The sequence below is a fragment of the Oncorhynchus gorbuscha genome, linkage group LG07 (genome assembly GCF_021184085.1).
Source record: "Oncorhynchus gorbuscha isolate QuinsamMale2020 ecotype Even-year linkage group LG07, OgorEven_v1.0, whole genome shotgun sequence".
Lineage (NCBI taxonomy): Eukaryota > Metazoa > Chordata > Actinopteri > Salmoniformes > Salmonidae > Oncorhynchus > Oncorhynchus gorbuscha.
Window position 1 is genome coordinate 88678710 of NC_060179.1, and position 24171 is coordinate 88702880.

At 42.7% G+C, this 24171-nt stretch overlaps 1 protein-coding gene and 1 long non-coding RNA gene across 3 annotated transcripts; both read left to right on the forward strand.

The window, feature by feature from the left end:
* The first annotated feature begins 1395 nt into the window (after positions 1-1395).
* Positions 1396-24106, forward strand: LOC124039405 (non-structural maintenance of chromosomes element 4 homolog A-like). The gene is made up of 5 exons (XM_046355371.1): positions 1396-1532; positions 15917-16011; positions 20058-20106; positions 20626-20704; positions 23736-24106. The coding sequence occupies exons 1-5, from the start codon at positions 1451-1453 to the stop codon at positions 23740-23742; spliced, it is 312 nt and encodes a 103-aa protein (XP_046211327.1). The 5' UTR covers positions 1396-1450; the 3' UTR covers positions 23743-24106.
* On the forward strand, positions 21066-21605 carry LOC124039406. Of its 2 annotated transcripts, none has more exons than XR_006839561.1 (3): positions 21066-21104; positions 21216-21470; positions 21570-21605. It is a non-coding gene; the product is annotated as an uncharacterized LOC124039406 (long non-coding RNA). The 2 variants fall into 2 exon arrangements; XR_006839562.1 differs by having other exon boundaries at positions 21084-21239; positions 21314-21470.
* Positions 24107-24171: the final 65 nt, after the last annotated feature.

Below are 24171 nucleotides of genomic sequence, written 5' to 3' on the forward strand. Positions count from 1 at the left end.
TCAGATTGGAGGGAAATAAATAAATTATTCACAGAGTTCAATCATTAGTTAACTGCAACTCAGATTGCAGTTCAAGTAACAGACACATCTCAACATCAACTGTTCAGAGGAGACGGCGTGAATCAGGCCTTCATGGTCGAATTGCTGCAAAGAAACCACTACTAAAGGCCACCAATAATAAGAAGAGACTTGCTTGGGCCAAGAAACATGAGAAATGGACATTAGACCGGTGGAAATCTGTCCTTTGGTCTGATGAGTCCAAATATGAGATTTTTGGTTTCAACCACTCTGTCTTTGTGAGACGCAGAGTAGGTGAATGAATGATCTCCGCATGTGTGGTTCCCACCGTGAAGCATGGAGGAGGAGGAGGTGTGATGGTGCTTTGCTGTTGACACTGTCAGTGATTTATTTAGAATTCAAGGGACACTTAACCAGCATGGCTACCACAGCATTCTGCAGCGATACGCTATCCCATCTGGTTTGCGCTTAGTGGGACTATCATTTGTTTTTCAACAGGACAATGAACCAACACACCTCCAGGCTGTGTAAGAGCTATTTGACCAAGAAGGACAGTGATGGAGTGCTGCATCAGATGACCTGGCCTCCACAATCACCCGACCTCAACCCAATTGAGATGTTTTGGGATGAGTTGGACCGAATAGAGTGAAGGAAAAGCAGCCAGCACATACTCAGTATATGTGGGAACTCCTTCAAGAATGTTGGAAAAGCATTCCAGGTGAAGCTGGTTGAGGGAATGCCAAGAGTGTGTATAAAGCTGTCATCAAGGCAAAGGGTGGCTACTTTGAAGAATCTATAATCTAAAATATATTTTGATTTGTTTAACACTTTTTTGGTTACTACATGATTCCATGTTTGTTATTTCATAGTTGTGATGTCTTCACTATTATTCTACAGTGTAGAAAATAGTAAAATGATTGAAAAACCCTGGAATGAGTAGGTGTTCCAAACTTTTGACTTGTACTGTATTTGCTTAATATTTCTGTCACAACTGTGTTTCTCTTTTGAAAAATATATTTATTTGTATTTTTTTACATTTTTATGTTACCCCCTTTTCTCCCCAATTTTGTGGTATCCAATTGTTAGTAGTTACTATCTTGTCTCATTGCTACAACTCCAGTACGGGCTCGGGAGAGACGAAGGTCGAGAGCCATGCGTCCTCCGAAACACAACCCAACAAAGCCGCACTGCTTCTTAACACAGCGCGCATCCAAACCCTCCCTAACCCGGACGACGCTAGGCCAATTGTGCGTCGCCCCATGGACCTACCGGCTGCGACAGAGCCTGAGCTCGAACCCAGAGTCTCTGGTGGCACAGCCTTAGACCACTGCGCCACCCGGGAGGCCCCTGAAAAATATTTTTTTACCTCAACGAGACTAACTTAAATAAATTAATCAATGTTTGATGTCATTGTCTGTTCCAGTTGAGGAGGATGGAGGAGTCTCACCAGGAAGCTACAGAGAAGGAGGTAGAGAGGATTCTGGGATACCTGCAGGGCTACTTCAATGACGACCGTGAGTCATGACTGTTGTCTAATAATAATACAGCATATTTAAATAGCGGTTTTCAAGGACTGTCTCTTTACAATTGTATAAAGGGAAACACAAGACAACAGGACTAAACAGAAAGGAATGAAAAAAGATGAAACAGATTAGGGTTCAAGGAAAAGAAAGTGTAGAAAAGGCCCATGGAGTTGGTGGAATACTCCTTTAATTAATTGCCATTTACTCAGCTGGGCCAGGGGCGCTTTAATTAGGTCAGGTGGAAATGTCCTACAGATCTCAACTCTATAAAAGGAGGAAATTGCCATCGCCTGATCTCGCTGCTTTCTCTTCCCTAAATCCATCTGATCCAGAAGTTCTGTGCGTCCATGAATCCACGTAAGTCCACCGACTCTTACCTTTCATCAGAATGATCTGTGGTGATCGGGAGAGTGGGCCATTCAGTTATTGTTTATAGTTATCACCGCGGAGCGCGGCTTGGAGCGCACGCTTGAAACATATTGTGTAATGTGAATTGTTAATGACTGCTATGATTTGATCTTTGATTATGAATTTGATTGTATACATGTTATTTGTTTCCTTTGTGATGCAGCACAGACTACCCAGTAAATATACCAATTTATGGTTAAAGGAATTCCTGCCTCAGTCTCATACATTCCTCTGTCACCTGACACGTGACCACCTGTTCACCTTCACTGTCAGTCATCCTACCTGTCCAGCTACCCACACAGATTTCACTAATCTTTCAATGGTCCTTTGAGCCGGATGATGACTGAACCAAAGACAGGTGAAAAGGAAATGGAGGCGGAGAGGGAAGAATTGTCTCCACTGGAAGGAAGAAGAGAGGAGGAGAGAGCAGCTGAGGGAAAGGTCTTGGAACAAAGGAAATATCCAGGAGCTAAGCCTAAAGCAACAAAGGCTTCATCCTCAACTAGGCAAGCACCTGGTTATCTTAAGGACTATGTGGTCGAGATTCCGACATCAAAGGGCAAGCCCACCAGAGCTCAAAGAGTTGATGGATCAACTATATGTTTCAGCCATCAACCATCCCCTCTGAGCCAAGGACCGGAAACTGCTTTGGAGCAGGAAAGTGGTCTACGTGAGGAACCTATGGAAGAGGTAACTCCCACTACACAGGTCGACCAGCTTCCAGAGGCAGGCTCCGCTCACCCCTTAACTAATGGGAAATCGTCGAAGCACTCTAGACGGAGTGGGAGTTCGACCAGTGGATACCCCTTTGGAAGTGGCCATGGCAGCCGCCATTCACTAGCCCTCAGCAATTCACAGAACGCTGTCCTACAAGAGAGGATGAAACTATTAGCTTTGGAGGAAATTGAGCGTCAGATTGAGGAGGAACGACAGGCTGACGAACGATGTCACCAATTGGATGTGCAGGCCCGTAGAGCTCTACAGGAAAGGGAATTCATTGCCAAGGACCTGGCACAGCAGCGACGGCACCGTCAAGCCAGAAGGGAATTAGAGGAGGCACGGATGGTCTCATCCTTCCTGGAGAGGAACGAACAGGGAGTTGACCTGACCACCCCTCCACATGGACCTGAACTGTCTGCCTTTCTTTCCCAATCTGCCCCTCTGGTACAGCATGGCACACAGTCCTCGGAGGCTCCGGGTCAACAGCCAACACGGAGCACGGGAGACGGGCCGCTCCGCCAACGCCAGTGACACAAGTTAGCATTCCTCCATCTGGACAAAGCATCACTCCTTCGCCTTTCCGCCAATTACCAACCAAGGCAAATCGTTCCTTTCATCCAGGGCCAGGCCAGTCCTCAAACAACAGGTCGGAGGGCTCTCGCCCAATTCCGGCTGCCACAAATGGTGGGTCTGGGACAGTAGGTGACCGGCCCAATGAGGCCTCAGTGGGCTCATCAGAAGTCCCGGGTTTATCCTTCACGCAACCAGAAGAGGGAGCCAACATTATGAAACTTCTAGTAGCCTCAGCCTATGGAATTCCCAGACCCAAACTGCCATACTTTGAAAATGGAAAGGAGAGTGAATTTGTCCTTTTGGAGATGGCATTGGAGAGTCTACTGGGTATTCACAGTCATCTGTCAGAACGCTACAAATACCAAGTACTAATGGATCATTTGCGGTTTCCAAGTGCATACAGGCTGGCCCAATCCTTTATGCACTCCACAACACCATACACAACAGCTCTCCAGGCCCTGAAGGCGAGATATGGTGAGCCACGTCAGCTAGTCCAGAATGAACTAAACAACATCCTGAACACGTCTCCAATTAAAATGGGAGACCATGCTGCCTTCCAAGAATTCTCCCTGGCTGTCCAATCCCTGACCTCTATGCTCCAATCCGTTGAAGGAGAAGACGGGAACGAGCTAAAATGTGGCTCCCACGTGGACAGGCTTCTTAGCAAACTTCCAGTGTACCTCAGAGACAGTTTCATTGAACATTGTTTGAATAAGGGCATCCTGAAAGAGGGCTCGAGAAGCACCTATGCTCTCAGAGACCTGGCCACATGGTTGGAGGTGAAGGCAAAGGCGAAGAGCATCGCTCACCAGGCCACAATCTCCGCCATAGCCATAGGGGGAAGGAAGGAGTTTGAACGCCAGCAGGGACAGAAAAGACCAAATCCCACTACCATGTACTTAAATAGTGAGGCCGGGGAGGAACCCGGGAAGAAGACCCCTCTCAAGAGCAAGAACATCAAATTCCAGCCTTACTGCCCATATTGCAATAGTAAGGGGCACTTCCTTGGCTCATGCCCCAGAGTAAAAAAGCTCACTCAAACTCAATTGAAGGCCTGGATCACTTCAGGCGAGCGATGCTACAAGTGTGCCCGTAGCCATAAGGTGGAGACCTGCACATTGAGGAAACCCTGCAACCGCTGTGAAGAAATCCATCTCACCGTGTTGCATGATCTATTTCCCCAAGCAAAGAAGGAGCAGAGTATGCTCATGGTAGGAGCTGCAAAGGAGCTGTATCTCGACCAGCAGAACCGGTCTCCAAGGGTCATGTTGAAGGTGGTCAAGGTCACTCTGCAAAGTGAAGGGAGAAGCATTGATACATTCGCCGTTCTAGATGATGGGTCAGAAAGAACAATCATTCTCACAGCGGCCACCCGTCAGCTTAACCTGGAAGGGACCCCGAGACCCTTAATCTCAGAACGGTGCGACATGATGTTATCCAAATGAAAGGCTCTGCTGTAACCTTTAGCATTTCACCTTCAGGAAACAGGGACGTGGCCTATAACATCACCAATGCCTTCACGGCAGATGGCTTGAATCTCGCAGAGCACTCCTGCCCGGTAAGTGTTCTACAGAAACAATATCCTCATCTACGAGGATTGCCTCTTCCTAACCTGGCCAGAGTAGCACCACTTATCCTGATTGGGTCAGACCACCCACATCTCGTCACCCCGACTGAGCCTATACGAGCTGGACCAGAAGGAGGACCCATTGCTGTCCATACATCCTTGGGTTGGGCTGTGCAAGGTCCATCCCATCTACTTCTCTCCACCCAAGCTGTACAGTCACAGCAAGTCCTCTTCACCAGAAGCAATCCAGATGCAGCCACTGACCTCCTTCGGAATGTTGAGATGCTATGGAAGATGGACACCTTCTCCAACCGGAAGCTACAGGAGGTCACTCGCTCGAAAAATGACTCCTATGCATTAGACCTCCTGGAGAAGAGCACCACCACCACTGAAATGGATGGCGTTCGCAGGTATGCAACCCCACTGCTACGGGTGCCCAACCATCCTCCTCTGGCAACCACGACACGGGCTGTACTTTCACTACTGCGTGGAACAGAGCGACGCCTGGTGAAGAATCCTGAGCTTGTAGAAGTTCATAACCGAGAGATTCATAACCTTATGGAGGCAGGCCACACCCATGTCTCCTTTGTCATGGCCAGGTCCAGGGTCGCACCCAAGAAGCAGTTGTCAATGCCTAGGCTGGAACTCAGTGCTGCCCTTTCCGGAGCCCAGTTGGCCTCTACCTTGCGAGCCGAGCTCACCTTGTCAATCCAACGGGTCATCTACTGGAGTGATTCGACCACTGTATTGACCTGGCTCAAGTCGGAGTCCTGCAGGCATAAGGTGTTCGTCGGAACTCGCATCGCTGAAATCCAAGACCTAACAGAAGTCCAGGACTGGAGGTATGTTGATAGCATGAACAATCCTGCTGATGACATTACTAGAGGTAAAACCCTTAAGGAATGGGCTAAACCCCATCGCTGGAGCTTGGGACCACCATTCTTGTCCCAACCAGAGAACGAGTGGCCGACAGCCCCCAGGCCTGGGGCCCCTCCGCGACCGACTGAAGCTCATGAGTTAAGGAAGTCTGCCCAATGCTACAGCATTTCTACGGAACCAACAACGGCTCTCCCTGACCTAACACAATCCCAAACACTGCCGGATCTGATCACAGCCACAAACCAGACCTCAGATGGGGTGGTTTCTATACCTACCTCCCTCGCGGCAGAGACACTACTCCTCCAGCAAGCACAAGCAGTTAGCTGCCCTGAGGAGTTAAAAGCTCTGAAAGCCGGTAGGGAAGTGGCTAAGGGCAGCCGTCTTCTCTCTCTTGCCCCAGAATATGATCCAATCCTTGGAGTGATCAGAGTTGGAGGGAGGCTGCGACAAGCGGAGGTTTTGGACCCAGATGCTATCCACCCAATTATCCTCGACTCCAGACACCCTCTTACCAGGCTCCTCATCAAGAGTTATGATGAGCGGCTTCTCCACCCAGGGCCAGAGAGGGTCTATGGGGAGATGAGGCGGAAGTACTGGATAATTGGAGGACGAGGAGCCATTCGTAAGCACCAATACGCCTGCGTAGAATGTCAGAGATGGCGGGCCGGAGCTACGGTGCCCAAAATGGCAGATTTACCCCCTGCTCGCTTGCACCTCCTTAAACCACCCTTCTGGTCAACAGGAGTAGATTGCTTCGGCCCCTTGATGATCAAGTTAGGTCGTCGTGTGGAAAAGCGCTGGGGCATTCTATTCAAGTGTATGACAACCAGATGTGTCCACCTGGACCTACTGGAGAGTTTGGATACGGAAGCCTTCCTCATGGCCCTACGGCGGTTTATCTCCCGACGGGGGAAACCCTACGAGATCCTGGCTGACAGAGGTACGAACTTCAAGGCAGGAGAAGCCAGGTTAGAGGAAGCCTTCCAAGCCATGGAACCCAGCCTCCAGGATCAGCTGATGGACCAACAAATCTCATTCAAATTTAACCCTCCAGGCGCTCCTCATTTTGGAGGAACATGGGAGCGAGAGATCAAATCTGTAAAGACGGCCTTACGAGTCGTACTAGGGGACCAAACTGTCACTGAAACTGTCTTGAGGACTGTCCTGATAGAGGTGGAAGGGATTCTGAACTCCAAACCCTTGGGATATCTCTCTGCAGACATCGCTGACCCCGATCCGGTTACACCGAATATGCTCTTGATGGGACGTCGAGATGCGTCACTTCCTCAAGCCATGTATGCTGATACCAACCTCGTAGGCAGACGCCGGTGGCGACACAGCCAAATCTTAGCTGACCATTTTTGGGCCCGATTCATTCGGGATTACCTACCAAGTCTACAGCACAGAGGGAAATGGCGGAGAGAAATGGCCAGCCTGGAAACTGGCCAAGTAGTAATGATGGTGGACCCTCAGCTGCCTCGAGCCTCCTGGCCGGTGGGCCGTATAACTAAGACCATGCCTGGGACCGATGGTCGTGTTAGATCAGTGGAAATCCAGGTGAAGAACCGGACATATATCCGGCCAGTTGCCCGACTGATTCCTCTCCCTGAGATGACAGAGGATGGGGAGCAATGAGCCTTTTTGAGGAATGTGGAAATTAACAAATTTCCGGGGTGGCTGTAGAAAAGGCCCATGGAGTTGGTGGAATACTCCTTTAATTAATTGCCATTTACTCAGCTGGGCCAGGGGCGCTTTAATTAGGTCAGGTGGAAATGTCCTACAGATCTCAACTCTATAAAAGGAGGAAATTGCCATCGCCTGATCTCGCTGCTTTCTCTTCCCTAAATCCATCTGATCCAGAAGTTCTGTGCGTCCATGAATCCACGTAAGTCCACCGACTCTTACCTTTCATCAGAATGATCTGTGGTGATCGGGAGAGTGGGCCATTCAGTTATTGTTTATAGTTATCACCGCGGAGCGCGGCTTGGAGCGCACGCTTGAAACATATTGTGTAATGTGAATTGTTAATGACTGCTATGATTTGATCTTTGATTATGAATTTGATTGTATACATGTTATTTGTTTCCTTTGTGATGCAGCACAGACTACCCAGTAAATATACCAATTTATGGTTAAAGGAATTCCTGCCTCAGTCTCATACATTCCTCTGTCACCTGACACGTGACCACCTGTTCACCTTCACTGTCAGTCATCCTACCTGTCCAGCTACCCACACAGATTTCACTAATCTTTCAGAAAGGTTGTGATGACTCTGACTCTAGCTATGACTCTGACTCTAGCTATGACTCTGACTCTGACAATGACTAGCTATGACTCAGACTCTAGCTATGACTCGGACTCTAGCTATGACTCTAACTCTGACTCTGACAATGACTAGCTATGACTCGGACTCTAGCTATGACTCGGACTCTAGCCATGACTCGGACTCTAGCTATGACTCGGACTCTAGCTATGACTCGGACTCTAGCTATGACTCTAGCTCTGACCATGACTCTGAGTCTAGCGATGACTCTAGCTATGACTCGGACTCTAGCTATGACTATGACTCTGACTCTAGCTATGACTCTGACTCTAACTATGACTCTGACTCTAGCTATGACTATGACTCAGACTCTAGCTATGACTATGACTCTGACTCTAGCTATGACTCTAGCTCTGACCATGACTCAGACTCTAGCTATGACTATGACTCTGACTCTAGCTATGACCTTGGATCCTCTACTCCAGGTATTCCCAAACTGTGGTAGGGTGCGCGCAAATGAGGGTACGCCAAATAAAAAATGTGATTCACATTTATTTACATTTTTTAAAACAAAAAAAACAAACATTTTGAAACAGTACATTTATATTTTCCAACAGGACTACACATAAAATGTGATTCACTTTTTTTGAATATATATATATTTTTTCACATTTTCAAACACTCCATTTATATTTTCCAACGGGGCTTTACATTTGGTTGAGGATTTTTTCTCGCCTCAGTAGCCTCGTTTCACTGCCAAAAATCAAATGAAACCATCTAGTGTTCAGTGAAATAACAACACAATGCCAAATAATTAACATCCAATCACATTAACCGTTACTCATCCAATCACATTAACCGTTACTCATCCAATCACATTAACCGTTACTCATCCAATCACATTCACCGTTACTCATCCAATCACATTCACCGTTACTCATCCAATCACATTCACCGTTACTCATCCAATCACATTCACCGTTACTCATCCAATCACATTCACCGTTACTCATCCAATCACATTAACCGTTACTCATCCAATCACATTCACCGTTACTCATCCAATCACATTCACCGTTACTCATCCAATCACATTAACCGTTACTCATCCAATCACATTCACCGTTACTCATCCAATCACATTCACCATTACTCATCCAATCACATTAACCGTTGCTCATCCAATCACATTAACCGTTGCTCATCCAATCACATTCACCGTTACTCATCCAATCACATTAACCGTTGCTCATCCAATCACATGAACCGTTACTCATCCAATCACATTCACCATCATTGTATGATTTTTGTTGTTGTCTGCAAATGAACTCAAGCTTACGGACAATGTCAAATGTGACCTCCGTGGCAAAAGTGTTACGAAATATGGTTGGTTAAAGAGCTATTTGTCATGTTGGTTAAAGAGCTATTTGTCATGTTGGTTAAAGAGCTATTTGTCATGTTGGTTAAAGAGCTATTTGTCATGTTGGTTAAAGAGCTATTTGTCATGTTGGTTAAAGAGCTATTTGTCATGTTGGTTAAAGAGCTATTTGTCATGTTGGTTAAAGAGCTATTTGTCATGTTGGTTAAAGAGCTATTTGTCATGTTGGTTAAAGAGCTATTTGTCATGTTGGTTAAAGAGCTATTTGTCATGTTGGTTAAAGAGCTATTTGTCATGTTGGTTAAAGAGCTATTTGTCATGTTGGTTAAAGAGCTATTTGTCATGTTGGTTAAAGAGCTATTTGTCATGTTGGTTAAAGAGCTATTTGTCATGTTGGTTAAAGAGCTATTTGTCATGTTGGTTAAAGAGCTATTTGTCATGTTGGTTAAAGAGCTATTTGTCATGTTGGTTAAAGAGCTATTTGTCATGTTGGTTAAAGAGCTATTTGTCATGTTGGTTAAAGAGCTATTTGTCATGTTGGTTAAAGAGCTATTTGTCATGTTGGTTAAAGAGCTATTTGTCATGTTGGTTAAAGAGCTATTTGTCATGTTGGTTAAAGAGCTATTTGTCATGTTGGTTAAAGAGCTATTTGTCATGTTGGTTAAAGAGCTATTTGTCATGTTGGTTAAAGAGCTATTTGTCATGTTGGTTAAAGAGCTATTTGTCATGTTGGTTAAAGAGCTATTTGTCATGTTGGTTAAAGAGCTATTTGTCATGTTGGTTAAAGAGCTATTTGTCATGTTGGTTAAAGAGCTATTTGTCATGTTGGTTAAAGAGCTATTTGTCATGTTGGTTAAAGAGCTATTTGTCATGTTGGTTAAAGAGCTATTTGTCCTGTTGGTTAAAGAGCTATTTGTCATGTTGGTTAAAGAGCTATTTGTCCTGTTGGTTAAAGAGCTATTTGTCCTGTTGGTTAAAGAGCTATTTGTCCTGTTGGTTAAAGAGCTATTTGTCCTGTTGGTTAAAGAGCTATTTGTCCTGTTGGTTAAAGAGCTATTTGTCATGTTGGTTAAAGAGCTATTTGTCCTGTTGGTTAAAGAGCTATTTGTCATGTTGGTTAAAGAGCTATTTGTCATGTTGGTTAAAGAGCTATTTGTCATGTTGGTTAAAGAGCTATTTGTCATGTTGGTTAAAGAGCTATTTGTCATGTTGGTTAAAGAGCTATTTGTCATGTTGGTTAAAGAGCTATTTGTCATGTTGGTTAAAGAGCTATTTGTCATGTTGGTTAAAGAGCTATTTGTCATGTTGGTTAAAGAGCTATTTGTCATGTTGGTTAAAGAGCTATTTGTCATGTTGGTTAAAGAGCTATTTGTCATGTTGGTTAAAGAGCTATTTGTCATGTTGGTTAAAGAGCTATTTGTCATGTTGGTTAAAGAGCTATTTGTCATGTTGGTTAAAGAGCTATTTGTCATGTTGGTTAAAGAGCTATTTGTCATGTTGGTTAAAGAGCTATTTGTCATGTTGGTTAAAGAGCTATTTGTCATGTTGGTTAAAGAGCTATTTGTCATGTTGGTTAAAGAGCTATTTGTCATGTTGGTTAAAGAGCTATTTGTCATGTTGGTTAAAGAGCTATTTGTCATGTTGGTTAAAGAGCTATTTGTCATGTTGGTTAAAGAGCTATTTGTCATGTTGGTTAAAGAGCTATTTGTCATGTTGGTTAAAGAGCTATTTGTCATGTTGGTTAAAGAGCTATTTGTCATGTTGGTTAAAGAGCTATTTGTCATGTTGGTTAAAGAGCTATTTGTCATGTTGGTTAAAGAGCTATTTGTCATGTTGGTTAAAGAGCTATTTGTCATGTTGGTTAAAGAGCTATTTGTCATGTTGGTTAAAGAGCTATTTGTCATGTTGGTTAAAGAGCTATTTGTCATGTTGGTTAAAGAGCTATTTGTCATGTTGGTTAAAGAGCTATTTGTCATGTTGGTTAAAGAGCTATTTGTCATGTTGGTTAAAGAGCTATTTGTCATGTTGGTTAAAGAGCTATTTGTCATGTTGGTTAAAGAGCTATTTGTCATGTTGGTTAAAGAGCTATTTGTCATGTTGGTTAAAGAGCTATTTGTCCTGTTGGTTAAAGAGCTATTTGTCCTGTTGGTTAAAGAGCTATTTGTCCTGTTGGTTAAAGAGCTATTTGTCCTGTTGGTTAAAGAGCTATTTGTCCTGTTGGTTAAAGAGCTATTTGTCCTGTTGGTTAAAGAGCTATTTGTCCTGTTGGTTAAAGAGCTATTTGTCATGTTGGTTAAAGAGCTATTTGTCATGTTGGTTAAAGAGCTATTTGTCATGTTGGTTAAAGAGCTATTTGTCATGTTGGTTAAAGAGCTATTTGTCATGTTGGTTAAAGAGCTATTTGTCATGTTGGTTAAAGAGCTATTTGTCATGTTGGTTAAAGAGCTATTTGTCATGTTGGTTAAAGAGCTATTTGTCATGTTGGTTAAAGAGCTATTTGTCATGTTGGTTAAAGAGCTATTTGTCATGTTGGTTAAAGAGCTATTTGTCATGTTGGTTAAAGAGCTATTTGTCCTGTTGGTTAAAGAGCTATTTGTCCTGTTGGTTAAAGAGCTATTTGTCCTGTTGGTTAAAGAGCTATTTGTCCTGTTGGTTAAAGAGCTATTTGTCCTGTTGGTTAAAGAGCTATTTGTCCTGTTGGTTAAAGAGCTATTTGTCCTGTTGGTTAAAGAGCTATTTGTCCTGTTGGTTAAAGAGCTATTTGTCCTGTTGGTTAAAGAGCTATTTGTCCTGTTGGTTAAAGAGCTATTTGTCCTGTTGGTTAAAGAGCTATTTGTCATGTTGGTTAAAGAGCTATTTGTCATGTTGGTTAAAGAGCTATTTGTCATGTTGGTTAAAGAGCTATTTGTCATGTTGGTTAAAGAGCTATTTGTCATGTTGGTTAAAGAGCTATTTGTCATGTTGGTTAAAGAGCTATTTGTCATGTTGGTTAAAGAGCTATTTGTCATGTTGGTTAAAGAGCTATTTGTCATGTTGGTTAAAGAGCTATTTGTCATGTTGGTTAAAGAGCTATTTGTCATGTTGGTTAAAGAGCTATTTGTCATGTTGGTTAAAGAGCTATTTGTCATGTTGGTTAAAGAGCTATTTGTCATGTTGGTTAAAGAGCTATTTGTCATGTTGGTTAAAGAGCTATTTGTCATGTTGGTTAAAGAGCTATTTGTCAGCTATTTGTTGGTTAAAGAGCTATTTGTCATGTTGGTTAAAGAGCTATTTGTCATGTTGGTTAAAGAGCTATTTGTCATGTTGGTTAAAGAGCTATTTGTCATGTTGGTTAAAGAGCTATTTGTCATGTTGGTTAAAGAGCTATTTGTCATGTTGGTTAAAGAGCTATTTGTCATGTTGGTTAAAGAGCTATTTGTCCTGTTGGTTAAAGAGCTATTTGTCCTGTTGGTTAAAGAGCTATTTGTCCTGTTGGTTAAAGAGCTATTTGTCCTGTTGGTTAAAGAGCTATTTGTCCTGTTGGTTAAAGAGCTATTTGTCCTGTTGGTTAAAGAGCTATTTGTCCTGTTGGTTAAAGAGCTATTTGTCCTGTTGGTTAAAGAGCTATTTGTCATGTTGGTTAAAGAGCTATTTGTCATGTTGGTTAAAGAGCTATTTGTCATGTTGGTTAAAGAGCTATTTGTCATGTTAAAGAGCTATTTGTCATGTTGGTTAAAGAGCTATTTGTCATGTTGGTTAAAGAGCTATTTGTCATGTTGGTTAAAGAGCTATTTGTCATGTTGGTTAAAGAGCTATTTGTCATGTTGGTTAATGTTGGTTAAAGCTATTTGTCATGTTGGTTAAAGAGCTATTTGTCATGTTGGTTAAAGAGCTATTTGTCATGTTGGTTAAAGAGCTATTTGTCATGTTGGTTAAAGAGCTATTTGTCATGTTGGTTAAAGAGCTATTTGTCATGTTGGTTAAAGAGCTATTTGTCATGTTGGTTAAAGAGCTATTTGTCATGTTGGTTAAAGAGCTATTTGTCATGTTGGTTAAAGAGCTATTTGTCATGTTGGTTAAAGAGCTATTTGTCATGTTGGTTAAAGAGCTATTTGTCATGTTGGTTAAAGAGCTATTTGTCATGTTGGTTAAAGAGCTATTTGTCATGTTGGTTAAAGAGCTATTTGTCATGTTGGTTAAAGAGCTATTTGTCATGTTGGTTAAAGAGCTATTTGTCATGTTGGTTAAAGAGCTATTTGTCATGTTGGTTAAAGAGCTATTTGTCATGTTGGTTAAAGAGCTATTTGTCATGTTGGTTAAAGAGCTATTTGTCATGTTGGTTAAAGAGCTATTTGTCATGTTGGTTAAAGAGCTATTTGTCATGTTGGTTAAAGAGCTATTTGTCATGTTGGTTAAAGAGCTATTTGTCATGTTGGTTAAAGAGCTATTTGTCATGTTGGTTAAAGAGCTATTTGTCATGTTGGTTAAAGAGCTATTTGTCATGTTGGTTAAAGAGCTATTTGTCATGTTGGTTAAAGAGCTATTTGTCATGTTGGTTAAAGAGCTATTTGTCATGTTGGTTAAAGAGCTATTTGTCCTGTTGGTTAAAGAGCTATTTGTCCTGTTGGTTAAAGAGCTATTTGTCCTGTTGGTTAAAGAGCTATTTGTCCTGTTGGTTAAAGAGCTATTTGTCCTGTTGGTTAAAGAGCTATTTGTCCTGTTGTTGAGTATTTGTCCTGTTGGTTAAAGAGCTATTTGTCCTGTTGGTTAAAGAGCTATTTGTCCTGTTGGTTAAAGAGCTATTTGTCCTGTTGGTTAAAGAGCTATTTGTCATGTTGGTTAAAGAGCTATTTGTCATGTTGGTTAAAGAGCTATTTGTCATGTTGGTTAAAGAGCTATTTGTCATGTTGGTTAAAGAGCTATTTGTCATGTTGGTTAAAGAGCTATTTGTCATGTTGGTTAAAGAGCTATTTGTCATGTTGGTTAAAGAGCTATTTGTCATGTTGGTTAAAGAGCTATTTGTCATGTTGGTTAAAGAGCTATTTGTCATGTTGGTTAAAGAGCTATTTGTCATGTTGGTTAAAGAGCTATTTGTCCTGTTGGTTAAAGAGCTATTTGTCCTGTTGGTTAAAGAGCTATTTGTCCTGTTGGTTAAAGAGCTATTTGTCCTGTTGGTTAAAGAGCTATTTGTCCTGTTGGTTAAAGAGCTATTTGTCCTGTTGGTTAAAGAGCTATTTGTCCTGTTGGTTAAAGAGCTATTTGTCCTGTTGGTTAAAGAGCTATTTGTCCTGTTGGTTAAAGAGCTATTTGTCCTGTTGGTTAAAGAGCTATTTGTCCTGTTGGTTAAAGAGCTATTTGTCCTGTTGGTTAAAGAGCTATTTGTCATGTTGGTTAAAGAGCTATTTGTCATGTTGGTTAAAGAGCTATTTGTCATGTTGGTTAAAGAGCTATTTGTCATGTTGGTTAAAGAGCTATTTGTCATGTTGGTTAAAGAGCTATTTGTCATGTTGGTTAAAGAGCTATTTGTCATGTTGGTTAAAGAGCTATTTGTCATGTTGGTTAAAGAGCTATTTGTCATGTTGGTTAAAGAGCTATTTGTCATGTTGGTTAAAGAGCTATTTGTCATGTTGGTTAAAGAGCTATTTGTCATGTTGGTTAAAGAGCTATTTGTCATGTTGGTTAAAGAGCTATTTGTCATGTTGGTTAAAGAGCTATTTGTCATGTTGGTTAAAGAGCTATTTGTCATGTTGGTTAAAGAGCTATTTGTCATGTTGGTTAAAGAGCTATTTGTCATGTTGGTTAAAGAGCTATTTGTCATGTTGGTTAAAGAGCTATTTGTCATGTTGGTTAAAGAGCTATTTGTCATGTTGGTTAAAGAGCTATTTGTCATGTTGGTTAAAGAGCTATTTGTCATGTTGGTTAAAGAGCTATTTGTCATGTTGGTTAAAGAGCTATTTGTCATGTTGGTTAAAGAGCTATTTGTCATGTTGGTTAAAGAGCTATTTGTCATGTTGGTTAAAGAGCTATTTGTCATGTTGGTTAAAGAGCTATTTGTCATGTTGGTTAAAGAGCTATTTGTCATGTTAAAGAGCTATTTGTCATGTTGGTTAAAGAGCTATTTGTCATGTTGGTTAAAGAGCTATTTGTCATGTTGGTTAAAGAGCTATTTGTCATGTTGGTTAAAGAGCTATTTGTCATGTTGGTTAAAGAGCTATTTGTCATGTTGGTTAAAGAGCTATTTGTCATGTTGGTTAAAGAGCTATTTGTCATGTTGGTTGAAGAGCTATTTGTCATGTTGGTTGAAGAGCTATTTGTCATGTTGGTTGAAGAGCTATTTGTCATGTTGGTTAAAGAGCTATTTGTCATGTTGGTTAAAGAGCTATTTGTCATGTTGGTTAAAGAGCTATTTGTCATGTTGGTTAAAGAGCTATTTGTCATGTTGGTTAAAGAGCTATTTGTCATGTTGGTTAAAGAGCTATTTGTCATGTTGGTTAAAGAGCTATTTGTCATGTTGGTTAAAGAGCTATTTGTCATGTTGGTTAAAGAGCTATTTGTCATGTTGGTTAAAGAGCTATTTGTCATGTGTCTCTCTCCCCTTGTATCTACAGCCACATCTCCCATCTCCTACTATGAGTTTGTCATAGACCCCACCTCCTTCTCCCGCTCGGTGGAGAACATCTTCCACACCTCCTTCCTGGTCAGGGTGAGTGGTACATGTTGGATACTTCAGATCAATATATCGCCTAGTGGTTAGAGCAGGTAGCCTAGTGGTTAGAGGCAGGTAGCCTAGTGGTTAGAGGCAGGTAGCCTAGTGGTTAGAGCAGGTAGCCTAGTGGTTAGAGGCAGGTAGCCTAGTGGTTAGAGCAGGTAGCCTAGTGGTTAGAGCAGGTAGCCTAGTGGTTAGAGCAGGTAGCCTAGTGGTTAGAGGCAGGTAGCCTAGTGGTTAGAGGCAGGTAGCCTAGTGGTTAGAGGCAGGTAGCCTAGTGGTTAGAGGCAGGTAGCCTAGTGGTTAGAGGCAGGTAGCCTAGTGGTTAGAGCAGGTAGCCTAGTGGTTAGAGGCAGGTAGCCTAGTGGTTAGAGGCAGGTAGCCTAGTGGTTAGAGGCAGGTAGCCTAGTGGTTAGAGGCAGGTAGCCTAGTGGTTAGAGCAGGTAGCCTAGTGGTTAGAGCAGGTAGCCTAGTGGTTAGAGGCAGGTAGCCTAGTGGTTAGAGGCAGGTAGCCTAGTGGTTAGAGGAGGCAGGTAGCCTAGTGGTTAGAGGCAGGTAGCCTAGTGGTTAGAGGCAGGTAGCCTAGTGGTTAGAGGCAGGTAGCCTAGTGGTTAGAGGCAGGTAGCCTAGTGGTTAGAGGAGGCAGGTAGCCTAGTGGTTAGAGGCAGGTAGCCTAGTGGTTAGAGGCAGGTAGCCTAGTGGTTAGAGGCAGGTAGCCTAGTGGTTAGAGGCAGGTAGCCTAGTGGTTAGAGGCAGGTAGCCTAGTGGTTAGAGCAGGTAGCCTAGTGGTTAGAGCGTTGGAATAGTAACCGAAAGGTTGCAAGTTCAAACCCCCGAGCTGACAAGATACAAATCTATCGTTCTGAACAAGGCAGTTAACCCACTGTTCCTAGGCCAGTTAACCCACTGTTCCTAGACCAGTTAACCCACTGTTCCTAGACCAGTTAACCCACTGTTCCTAGACCAGTTAACCCACTGTTCCTAGGCCAGTTAACCCACTGTTCGTAGACCAGTTAACCCACTGTTCCTAGACCAGTTAACCCACTGTTCCTAGACCAGTTAACCCACTGTTCCTAGACCAGTTAACCCACTGTTCCTAGACCAGTTAACCCACTGTTCCTAGACCAGTTAACCCACTGTTCCTAGGCCAGTTAACCCACTGTTCCTAGACCAGTTAACCCACTGTTCCTAGACCAGTTAACCCACTGTTCCTAGACCAGTTAACCCACTGTTCCTAGACCAGTTAACCCACTGTTCCTAGACCAGTTAACCCACTGTTCCTAGACCAGGCCGTCATTGAAAATAAGAATATGTTCCCAACTGACTTGCCTGGTTAAATAAAGGTAAAATATAAACATTTAAAAAATATGTCCCTAATTGTGTCTGTAGGCAGTAGCTAGCTACCGTAGATATGAAAAGATGACTCCCCTGAAGCTTGTTGTCTGTAGGTAGTAGCTAGCTACCGTAGATATGACCCTAGTTGTGTCTGTAGGCAGTAGCTACGTAGATATGAAAAGATGACTCCCCTGAAGCTTGTTGTCTGTAGGTAGTAGCTAGCTACCGTAGATATGACCCTAGTTGTGTCTGTAGGTAGTAGCTAGCTACCGTAGATATGACCCTAGTTGTGTCTGTAGGCAGTAGCTACGTAGATATGAAAAGATGACTCCCCTGAAGCTTGTTGTCTGTAGGTAGTAGCTAGCTACCGTAGATATGACCCTAGTTGTGTCTGTAGGTAGTAGCTAGCTACCGTAGAATGAAAAGACGACTCCCCTGAAGCTTGTTGTCTGTAGGTAGCAGCTAGCTACCGTAGAATGAAAAGACGACTCCCCTGAAGCTTGTTGTCTGTAGGTAGTAGCTAGCTACCGTAGATATGACCCTAGTTGTGTCTGTAGGTAGTAGCTAGCTACCGTAGATATGACCCTAGTTGTGTCTGTAGGTAGTAGCTAGCTACCGTAGATATGAAAAGACGACTCCCCTGAAGCTTGTTTATCGTAGAGCAGAACAACCAACACATTTGTGTTCGTTCCCCCCCCCTCCTTTCCATGTTGGTGACATTTAGTTTTGTAGCTCCAGTTCACGGTTCAGTCCGTGGAAGACATCTCGGAAATGAGGGCGTCCGATAGAGCGTTCAGACGACTGCCGTAAAGCTTGTGGATGGCGTGCAGTCTAACAAACAACACCGTTGTGTTCAAGGGAGTCTCATATTTCGAAGGTGGTGACTAATTAGTGTGTATATTATTTTTTGTCCGGATCTTCTCATGTCCGCTGTCGCAAGTCCCATCTTATGGAATAGAAGCAAACTTTATATCAGCGGGAAAAAGGGGAGATTGAGCTGCTACAAGAAACACAGGTTACGTACGTAACCGCGGTTACGCGTGGTATTGCATCACTCCAATATGATATCCTTCCGCACAGGCAGGATACACACGACAGTCGCGTCTACCGGGTAGTGCTGCGGTAGACCGCCTTTAAAAGCTGCTGCCGCGGCACTACTTCCTTTATCGAGGCGCCGTAGATCCCTGACAAAGACCACAAAACCGTGGTTACATACACTATTTATACAAAAGTATGTGGACACACCTTTAAATTAGTGGATTCGGCTATTTTCAGCCACACGTTGCTGACAGGTGTATAAAATCGAGCACATAGCCATGCAATCTCCATAGACAACTATTGGCAGTAGAATGGCCTTACTGAAGAGCTCAGTGACTTTCAGTTTGTCAAATGTCAGCCCTGCTAGAGCTGCCCCTGGTCAACTGTTAGTGATGTTATTGTGAAGTGGAAACACCTAGGAGCAACAACGGCTCAGCCGTGAAGTGGTAGGCCACACAAGCTCTAAGAATGGGACCGACGAGTGTTGAAGAGTGTAAAAAATGATTTAGTTCCAAACTGCCTCTGCAATGACAAGCGTCGGCTGGAGTGGTGTAAAACTCGCCGCCATTGGACTCTGGAGCAGTGGAAACACGTTCTCTGGAGTGATGAATCACGCTTCACCATCTGGCAGTCCAACAGACAAATCTGGGTTTGGCAGATGCCAGGAGATCGCTACCTGCCCCAATGCATAGTGTCAACTGTAAAGTTTGGTGGATAAGGAATAATAGTCTTGGGCTGTTTTTCATTGGTTCAGGCCCCTTAGTTCCAGTGAAGGGAAATCTTAACTCTACAGCAACTCTACAGATTCTGTGCTTCCAACTTTAAGGCAACAGTTTGAGGAAGGACCTTTCCTGTTTCAGCATGACAATGCCCCCGAACACAAAGCGAGTTCCATACAGAAATGGTTTGTTGAGATCAGTGTGAAAGACTTAACTGTCCTGCACAGAGTCCTGACCTCAACCCCATCGAACACCTTTAGGATGAATTGGAACACCGACTGCGAGCCAGGCCTTAATCGCCCAACATCAGTGCCCGACCTCACTAATGCTCTTGTGGCTGAATGGAAGCAAGTCCCCCTGCAGCAATGTCCCACCATCTAGTGGAAAGCCTTCCCAGAAGAGTGGAGGCTGTTATATCAGCAATGTTCCAACATCTAGTGGAAAGCCTTCCCAGAAGAGTGGAGACTGTTATAGCAGCAATGTTCCTACATCTAGTGGAAAGCCTTCCCAGAAGAGTGGAGGCTGTTATAGCAGCAAAGGGGGGACCAACTCCATATTAATGCCTTCCCAGAAGAGTGGAGGCTGTTATAGCAGCAAAGGGGGGACCAACTCCATATTAATGCCTTCCCAGAAGAGTGGAGGCTGTTATAGCAGCAAAGGGGGGCCCAACTCCATATGAATGCCTTCCCAGAAGAGTGGAGGCTGTTATAGCAGCAAAGGGGGGCCCAACTCCATATGAATGCCTTCCCAGAAGAGTGGAGGCTGTTATAGCAGCAAAGGGGGGACCAACTCCATATGAATGCCCATGATTTTAGAATGAGACGTTCGACGAGCAGGTTTCCACACACTTTTGGTCATGTAGTGTATTATTCTACCTGTGATAGGAGGTAGCAGCCTCTAACACCTCTCCTGTCTCTTCTCTTATTGGTGGATTATGATGGCGTTTGTCAGGATGGTGTGGCGAGGATGTACCTGGACCACGATAGACTTCCTTGTATCGGTGAGAAAACAACCCATGATATGTTTAGCTGGTTTTGGAGATCTGGTCCAGTGGTGGATCTTCACTGGGCTTTACTGTTGCTGTTCTTCTTGGGTCATTCATGTTATCTTGTGGGTTCCGGTCCGTGTGTCTGTCTGTGTGTGTCTGTGTGTGTGTGTCTGTGTGTGTGTGTGTGTGTGTGTGTGTGTGTGTGTGTGTGTGTCTCTGCGTGTCTCTGTGTGTCTCTGTGTGTGTGTCTGTGTGTGTGTGTCTCTGTGTGTCTCTTTGTGTGTGTGTGTCTGTGTGTGTCTCTGTGTGTCTCTGTGTGTCTGTGTGTGTCTCTGTGTGTGTCTGTGTGTGTGTGTCCCTGTGTGCGTGTGTGTGTGTGTCTCTGTGTGTCTCTGTGTGCGTGTGTGTGTGTCTCTGTGTGTCTCTGTGTGTCTCTGTGTGTCTCTGTGTGTGTCTGTGTGTGTGTGTCTCTGTGTGTGTGTGTGTGTGTGTCTCTGTGTGTGTGTGTGTGTGTGTGTGTGTGAGAGACAGCTCCTGTAGAAGAAGGGGAGGTGGAGGTTGGTGGAACATCCAGCAGTGTGTCATCTCTATCAGCCCCAAGAGTTGGAAGGTACGACACACACACACATAAATACTACAGATATACACACTACACACACACACATACAGTGCCTTGCGAAAGTATTCGGCCCCCTTGAACTTTGCGACCTTTTGCCACATTTCAGGCTTCAAACATAAAGATATAAAACTGTATTTTTTTTGTGAAGAATCAACAACAAGTGGGACACAATCATGAAGTGGAACAACATTTATTGGATATTTCAATAACTTTTTTAACAAATCAAAAACTGAAAAATTGGGCGTGCAAAATTAATTATTATATACATAACACAGTCATAACACAGTCTATACAGGTACATAACACAGAGTCATAACACAGTCTATACAGGTACATAACACAGAGTCATAACACAGAGTCTATACAGGTACATAACACAGAGTCTATACAGGTAGATAACACAGAGTCATAACACAGAGTCTATACAGGTAGATAACACAGAGTCATAACACAGAGTCTATACAGGTACATAACACAGAGTCATAACACAGAGTCTATACAGGTACATAACACAGAGTCTATACAGGTACATAACACAGAGTCATAACACAGAGTCTATACAGGTACATATCACAGAGTCATAACACAGAGTCTGTACAGGTACATAACACAGAGTCTATACAGGTACATAACACAGAGTCTATACAGGTACATAACACAGAGTCATAACACAGAGTCTATACAGGTACATAACACAGAGTCTATACAGGTACATAACACAGAGTCTATACAGGTACATAACACAGAGTCTATACAGGTACATAACACAGAGTCATAACACAGAGTCTAATACAGAGTCATAACACAGAGTCTATACAGGTAGATAACACAGAGTCATAACACAGAGTCTATACAGGTACATAACACAGAGTCTATACAGGTACATAACACAGAGTCTATACAGGTACATAACACAGAGTCATAACACACAGTCATAACACAGAGTCTGTACAGGTACATAACACAGAGTCTATACAGGTACATAACACAGAGTCATAACACAGAGTCTATACAGGTACATAACACAGAGTCATAACACAGAGTCTATACAGGTACATAACACAGAGTCTGTACAGGTACATAACACAGAGTCATAACACAGAGTCTATACAGGTACATAACACAGAGTCTGTACAGGTACATAACACAGAGTCTGTACAGGTACATAACACAGAGTCTGTACAGGTACATAACACAGAGTCTGTACAGGTACATAACACAGAGTCTGTACAGGTACATAACACAGAGTCTGTACAGGTACATAACACAGAGTCTGTACAGGTACATAACACAGAGTCTGTACAGGTACATAACACAGAGTCATAACACAGAGTCTATACAGGTACATAACACAGAGTCTATACAGGTAGATAACACAGAGTCATAACACAGAGTCTATACAGGTACATAACACAGAGTCATAACACAGAGTCTATACAGGTACATAACACAGAGTCTATACAGGTACATAACACAGAGTCTGTACAGGTACATAACACAGAGTCTGTACAGGTACATAACACAGAGTCATAACACAGAGTCTATACAGGTACATAACGCAGAGTCATAACAGAGTCTATACAGGTACATAACACAGAGTCTATACAGGTACATAACACAGAGTCTATACAGGTACATAACACAGAGTCTATACAGGTACATAACACAGAGTCTATACAGATTCATAACACAGAGTCTATACAGATTCATAACACAGAGTCTATACAGGTACATAACACAGAGTCTATACAGGTACATAACACAGAGTCATAACACAGAGTCATAACACAGAGTCATAACACAGAGTCATAACACAGAGTCTGTACAGGTACATAACACAGAGTCTATACAGGTACATAACACAGAGTCATAACACAGAGTCTATACAGGTACATAACAAAGAGTCATAACAGAGTCTATACAGGTACATAACACAGTCATAACACAGAGTCTATACAGGTACATAACACAGAGTCATAACACAGAGTCTATACAGGTACATAACAGAGTCTATACAGGTACATAACACAGAGTCTATACAGGTACATAACACAGAGTCTGTACAGGTACATAACACAGAGTCTGTACAGGTACATAACACAGTCTGTACAGGTACATAACACAGAGTCATAACACAGAGTCTATACAGGTACATAACACAGAGTCTATACAGGTACATAACACAGAGTCTGTACAGGTACATAACACAGAGTCTGTACAGGTACATAACACAGAGTCATAACACAGAGTCTATACAGGTACATAACGCAGAGTCATAACACAGAGTCTATACAGGTACATAACACAGAGTCTATACAGGTACATAACACAGAGTCTATACAGGTACATAACACAGAGTCTATACAGATTCATAACACAGAGTCTATACAGATTCATAACACAGAGTCTATACAGGTACATAACACAGAGTCTATACAGGTACATAACACAGAGTCATAACACAGAGTCATAACACAGAGTCATAACACAGAGTCTGTACAGGTACATAACACAGAGTCTATACAGGTACATAACACAGAGTCATAACACAGAGTCTATACAGGTACATAACAAAGAGTCATAACAGAGTCTATACAGGTACATAACACAGTCATAACACAGAGTCTATACAGGTACATAACACAGAGTCATAACACAGAGTCTATACAGGTACATAACAGAGTCTATACAGGTACATAACACAGAGTCTATACAGGTACATAACACAGAGTCATAACACAGAGTCTATACAGGTACATAACACAGAGTCTATACAGAGTCATAACACAGAGTCTATACAGGTACATAAGAGTCTATACAGGTATATAACACAGAGTCTATACAGGTACATAACACAGAGTCATAACACAGAGTCTATACAGGTACATAACACAGAGTGTACAGGAGTTGATTGTAATTGTTGTTGTTGTTGTTGATGATGTATCACAGTGCTGAACTCTATTTTCTTCTGTTCTGAGTTGGTTGTCGTTGATGTTGTCCTCTGTTCTGTCTCTCTCCGTAGGAGATAATTGAGGTCTTTTGTATCAGCGAGCCTCTGATCCACCCTCCCAGCACACAGCACACAGAATGATTACTGCTCCTTTTTAAAAAACATCATCATCTTATTGACTTTAACTCTAGCTGTAAATATTTTGTTTTCTATAAATAGTTGTTGTTCACAGTTTTTAAATTCATGACATTTATTTTGATTAAAAAGAGAGAACCGAACTTGTTGTTGTTTTACTTCAAGGAAGAGAAGAAACCTTTTTTATTGTAGCTTTTTATCCACGTGACTGAGGGCCTCTGCGTTGTGTTTAGACTAGACTTACCTATAAGGATCAGGGTTGGTGATATTGTATCCTCTGATAATGACAGGAAAATCTTCTATGAACAAATGCCTTTATTGTATTTCATGTTTAATCCCCCGTCCCCCGCAGGAGGCCTTTTTGCCTTTTGGT

What these genes read in the sequence shown, in the direction of transcription:
- LOC124039405 (XM_046355371.1), top strand. Translation starts at nt 1,451, where the DNA reads ATGGAGGAGTCTCACCAGGAAGCTACAGAGAAGGAGGTAGAGAGGATT. An exon ending in GGGCTACTTCAATGACGACC is followed by an intron (nt 1,533 to 15,916) that starts GTGAGTCATGAC and finishes TTGTATCTACAG; the next exon opens with CCACATCTCCCATCTCCTAC. An exon ending in ACACCTCCTTCCTGGTCAGG is followed by an intron (nt 16,012 to 20,057) that starts GTGAGTGGTACA and finishes GGCGTTTGTCAG; the next exon opens with GATGGTGTGGCGAGGATGTA.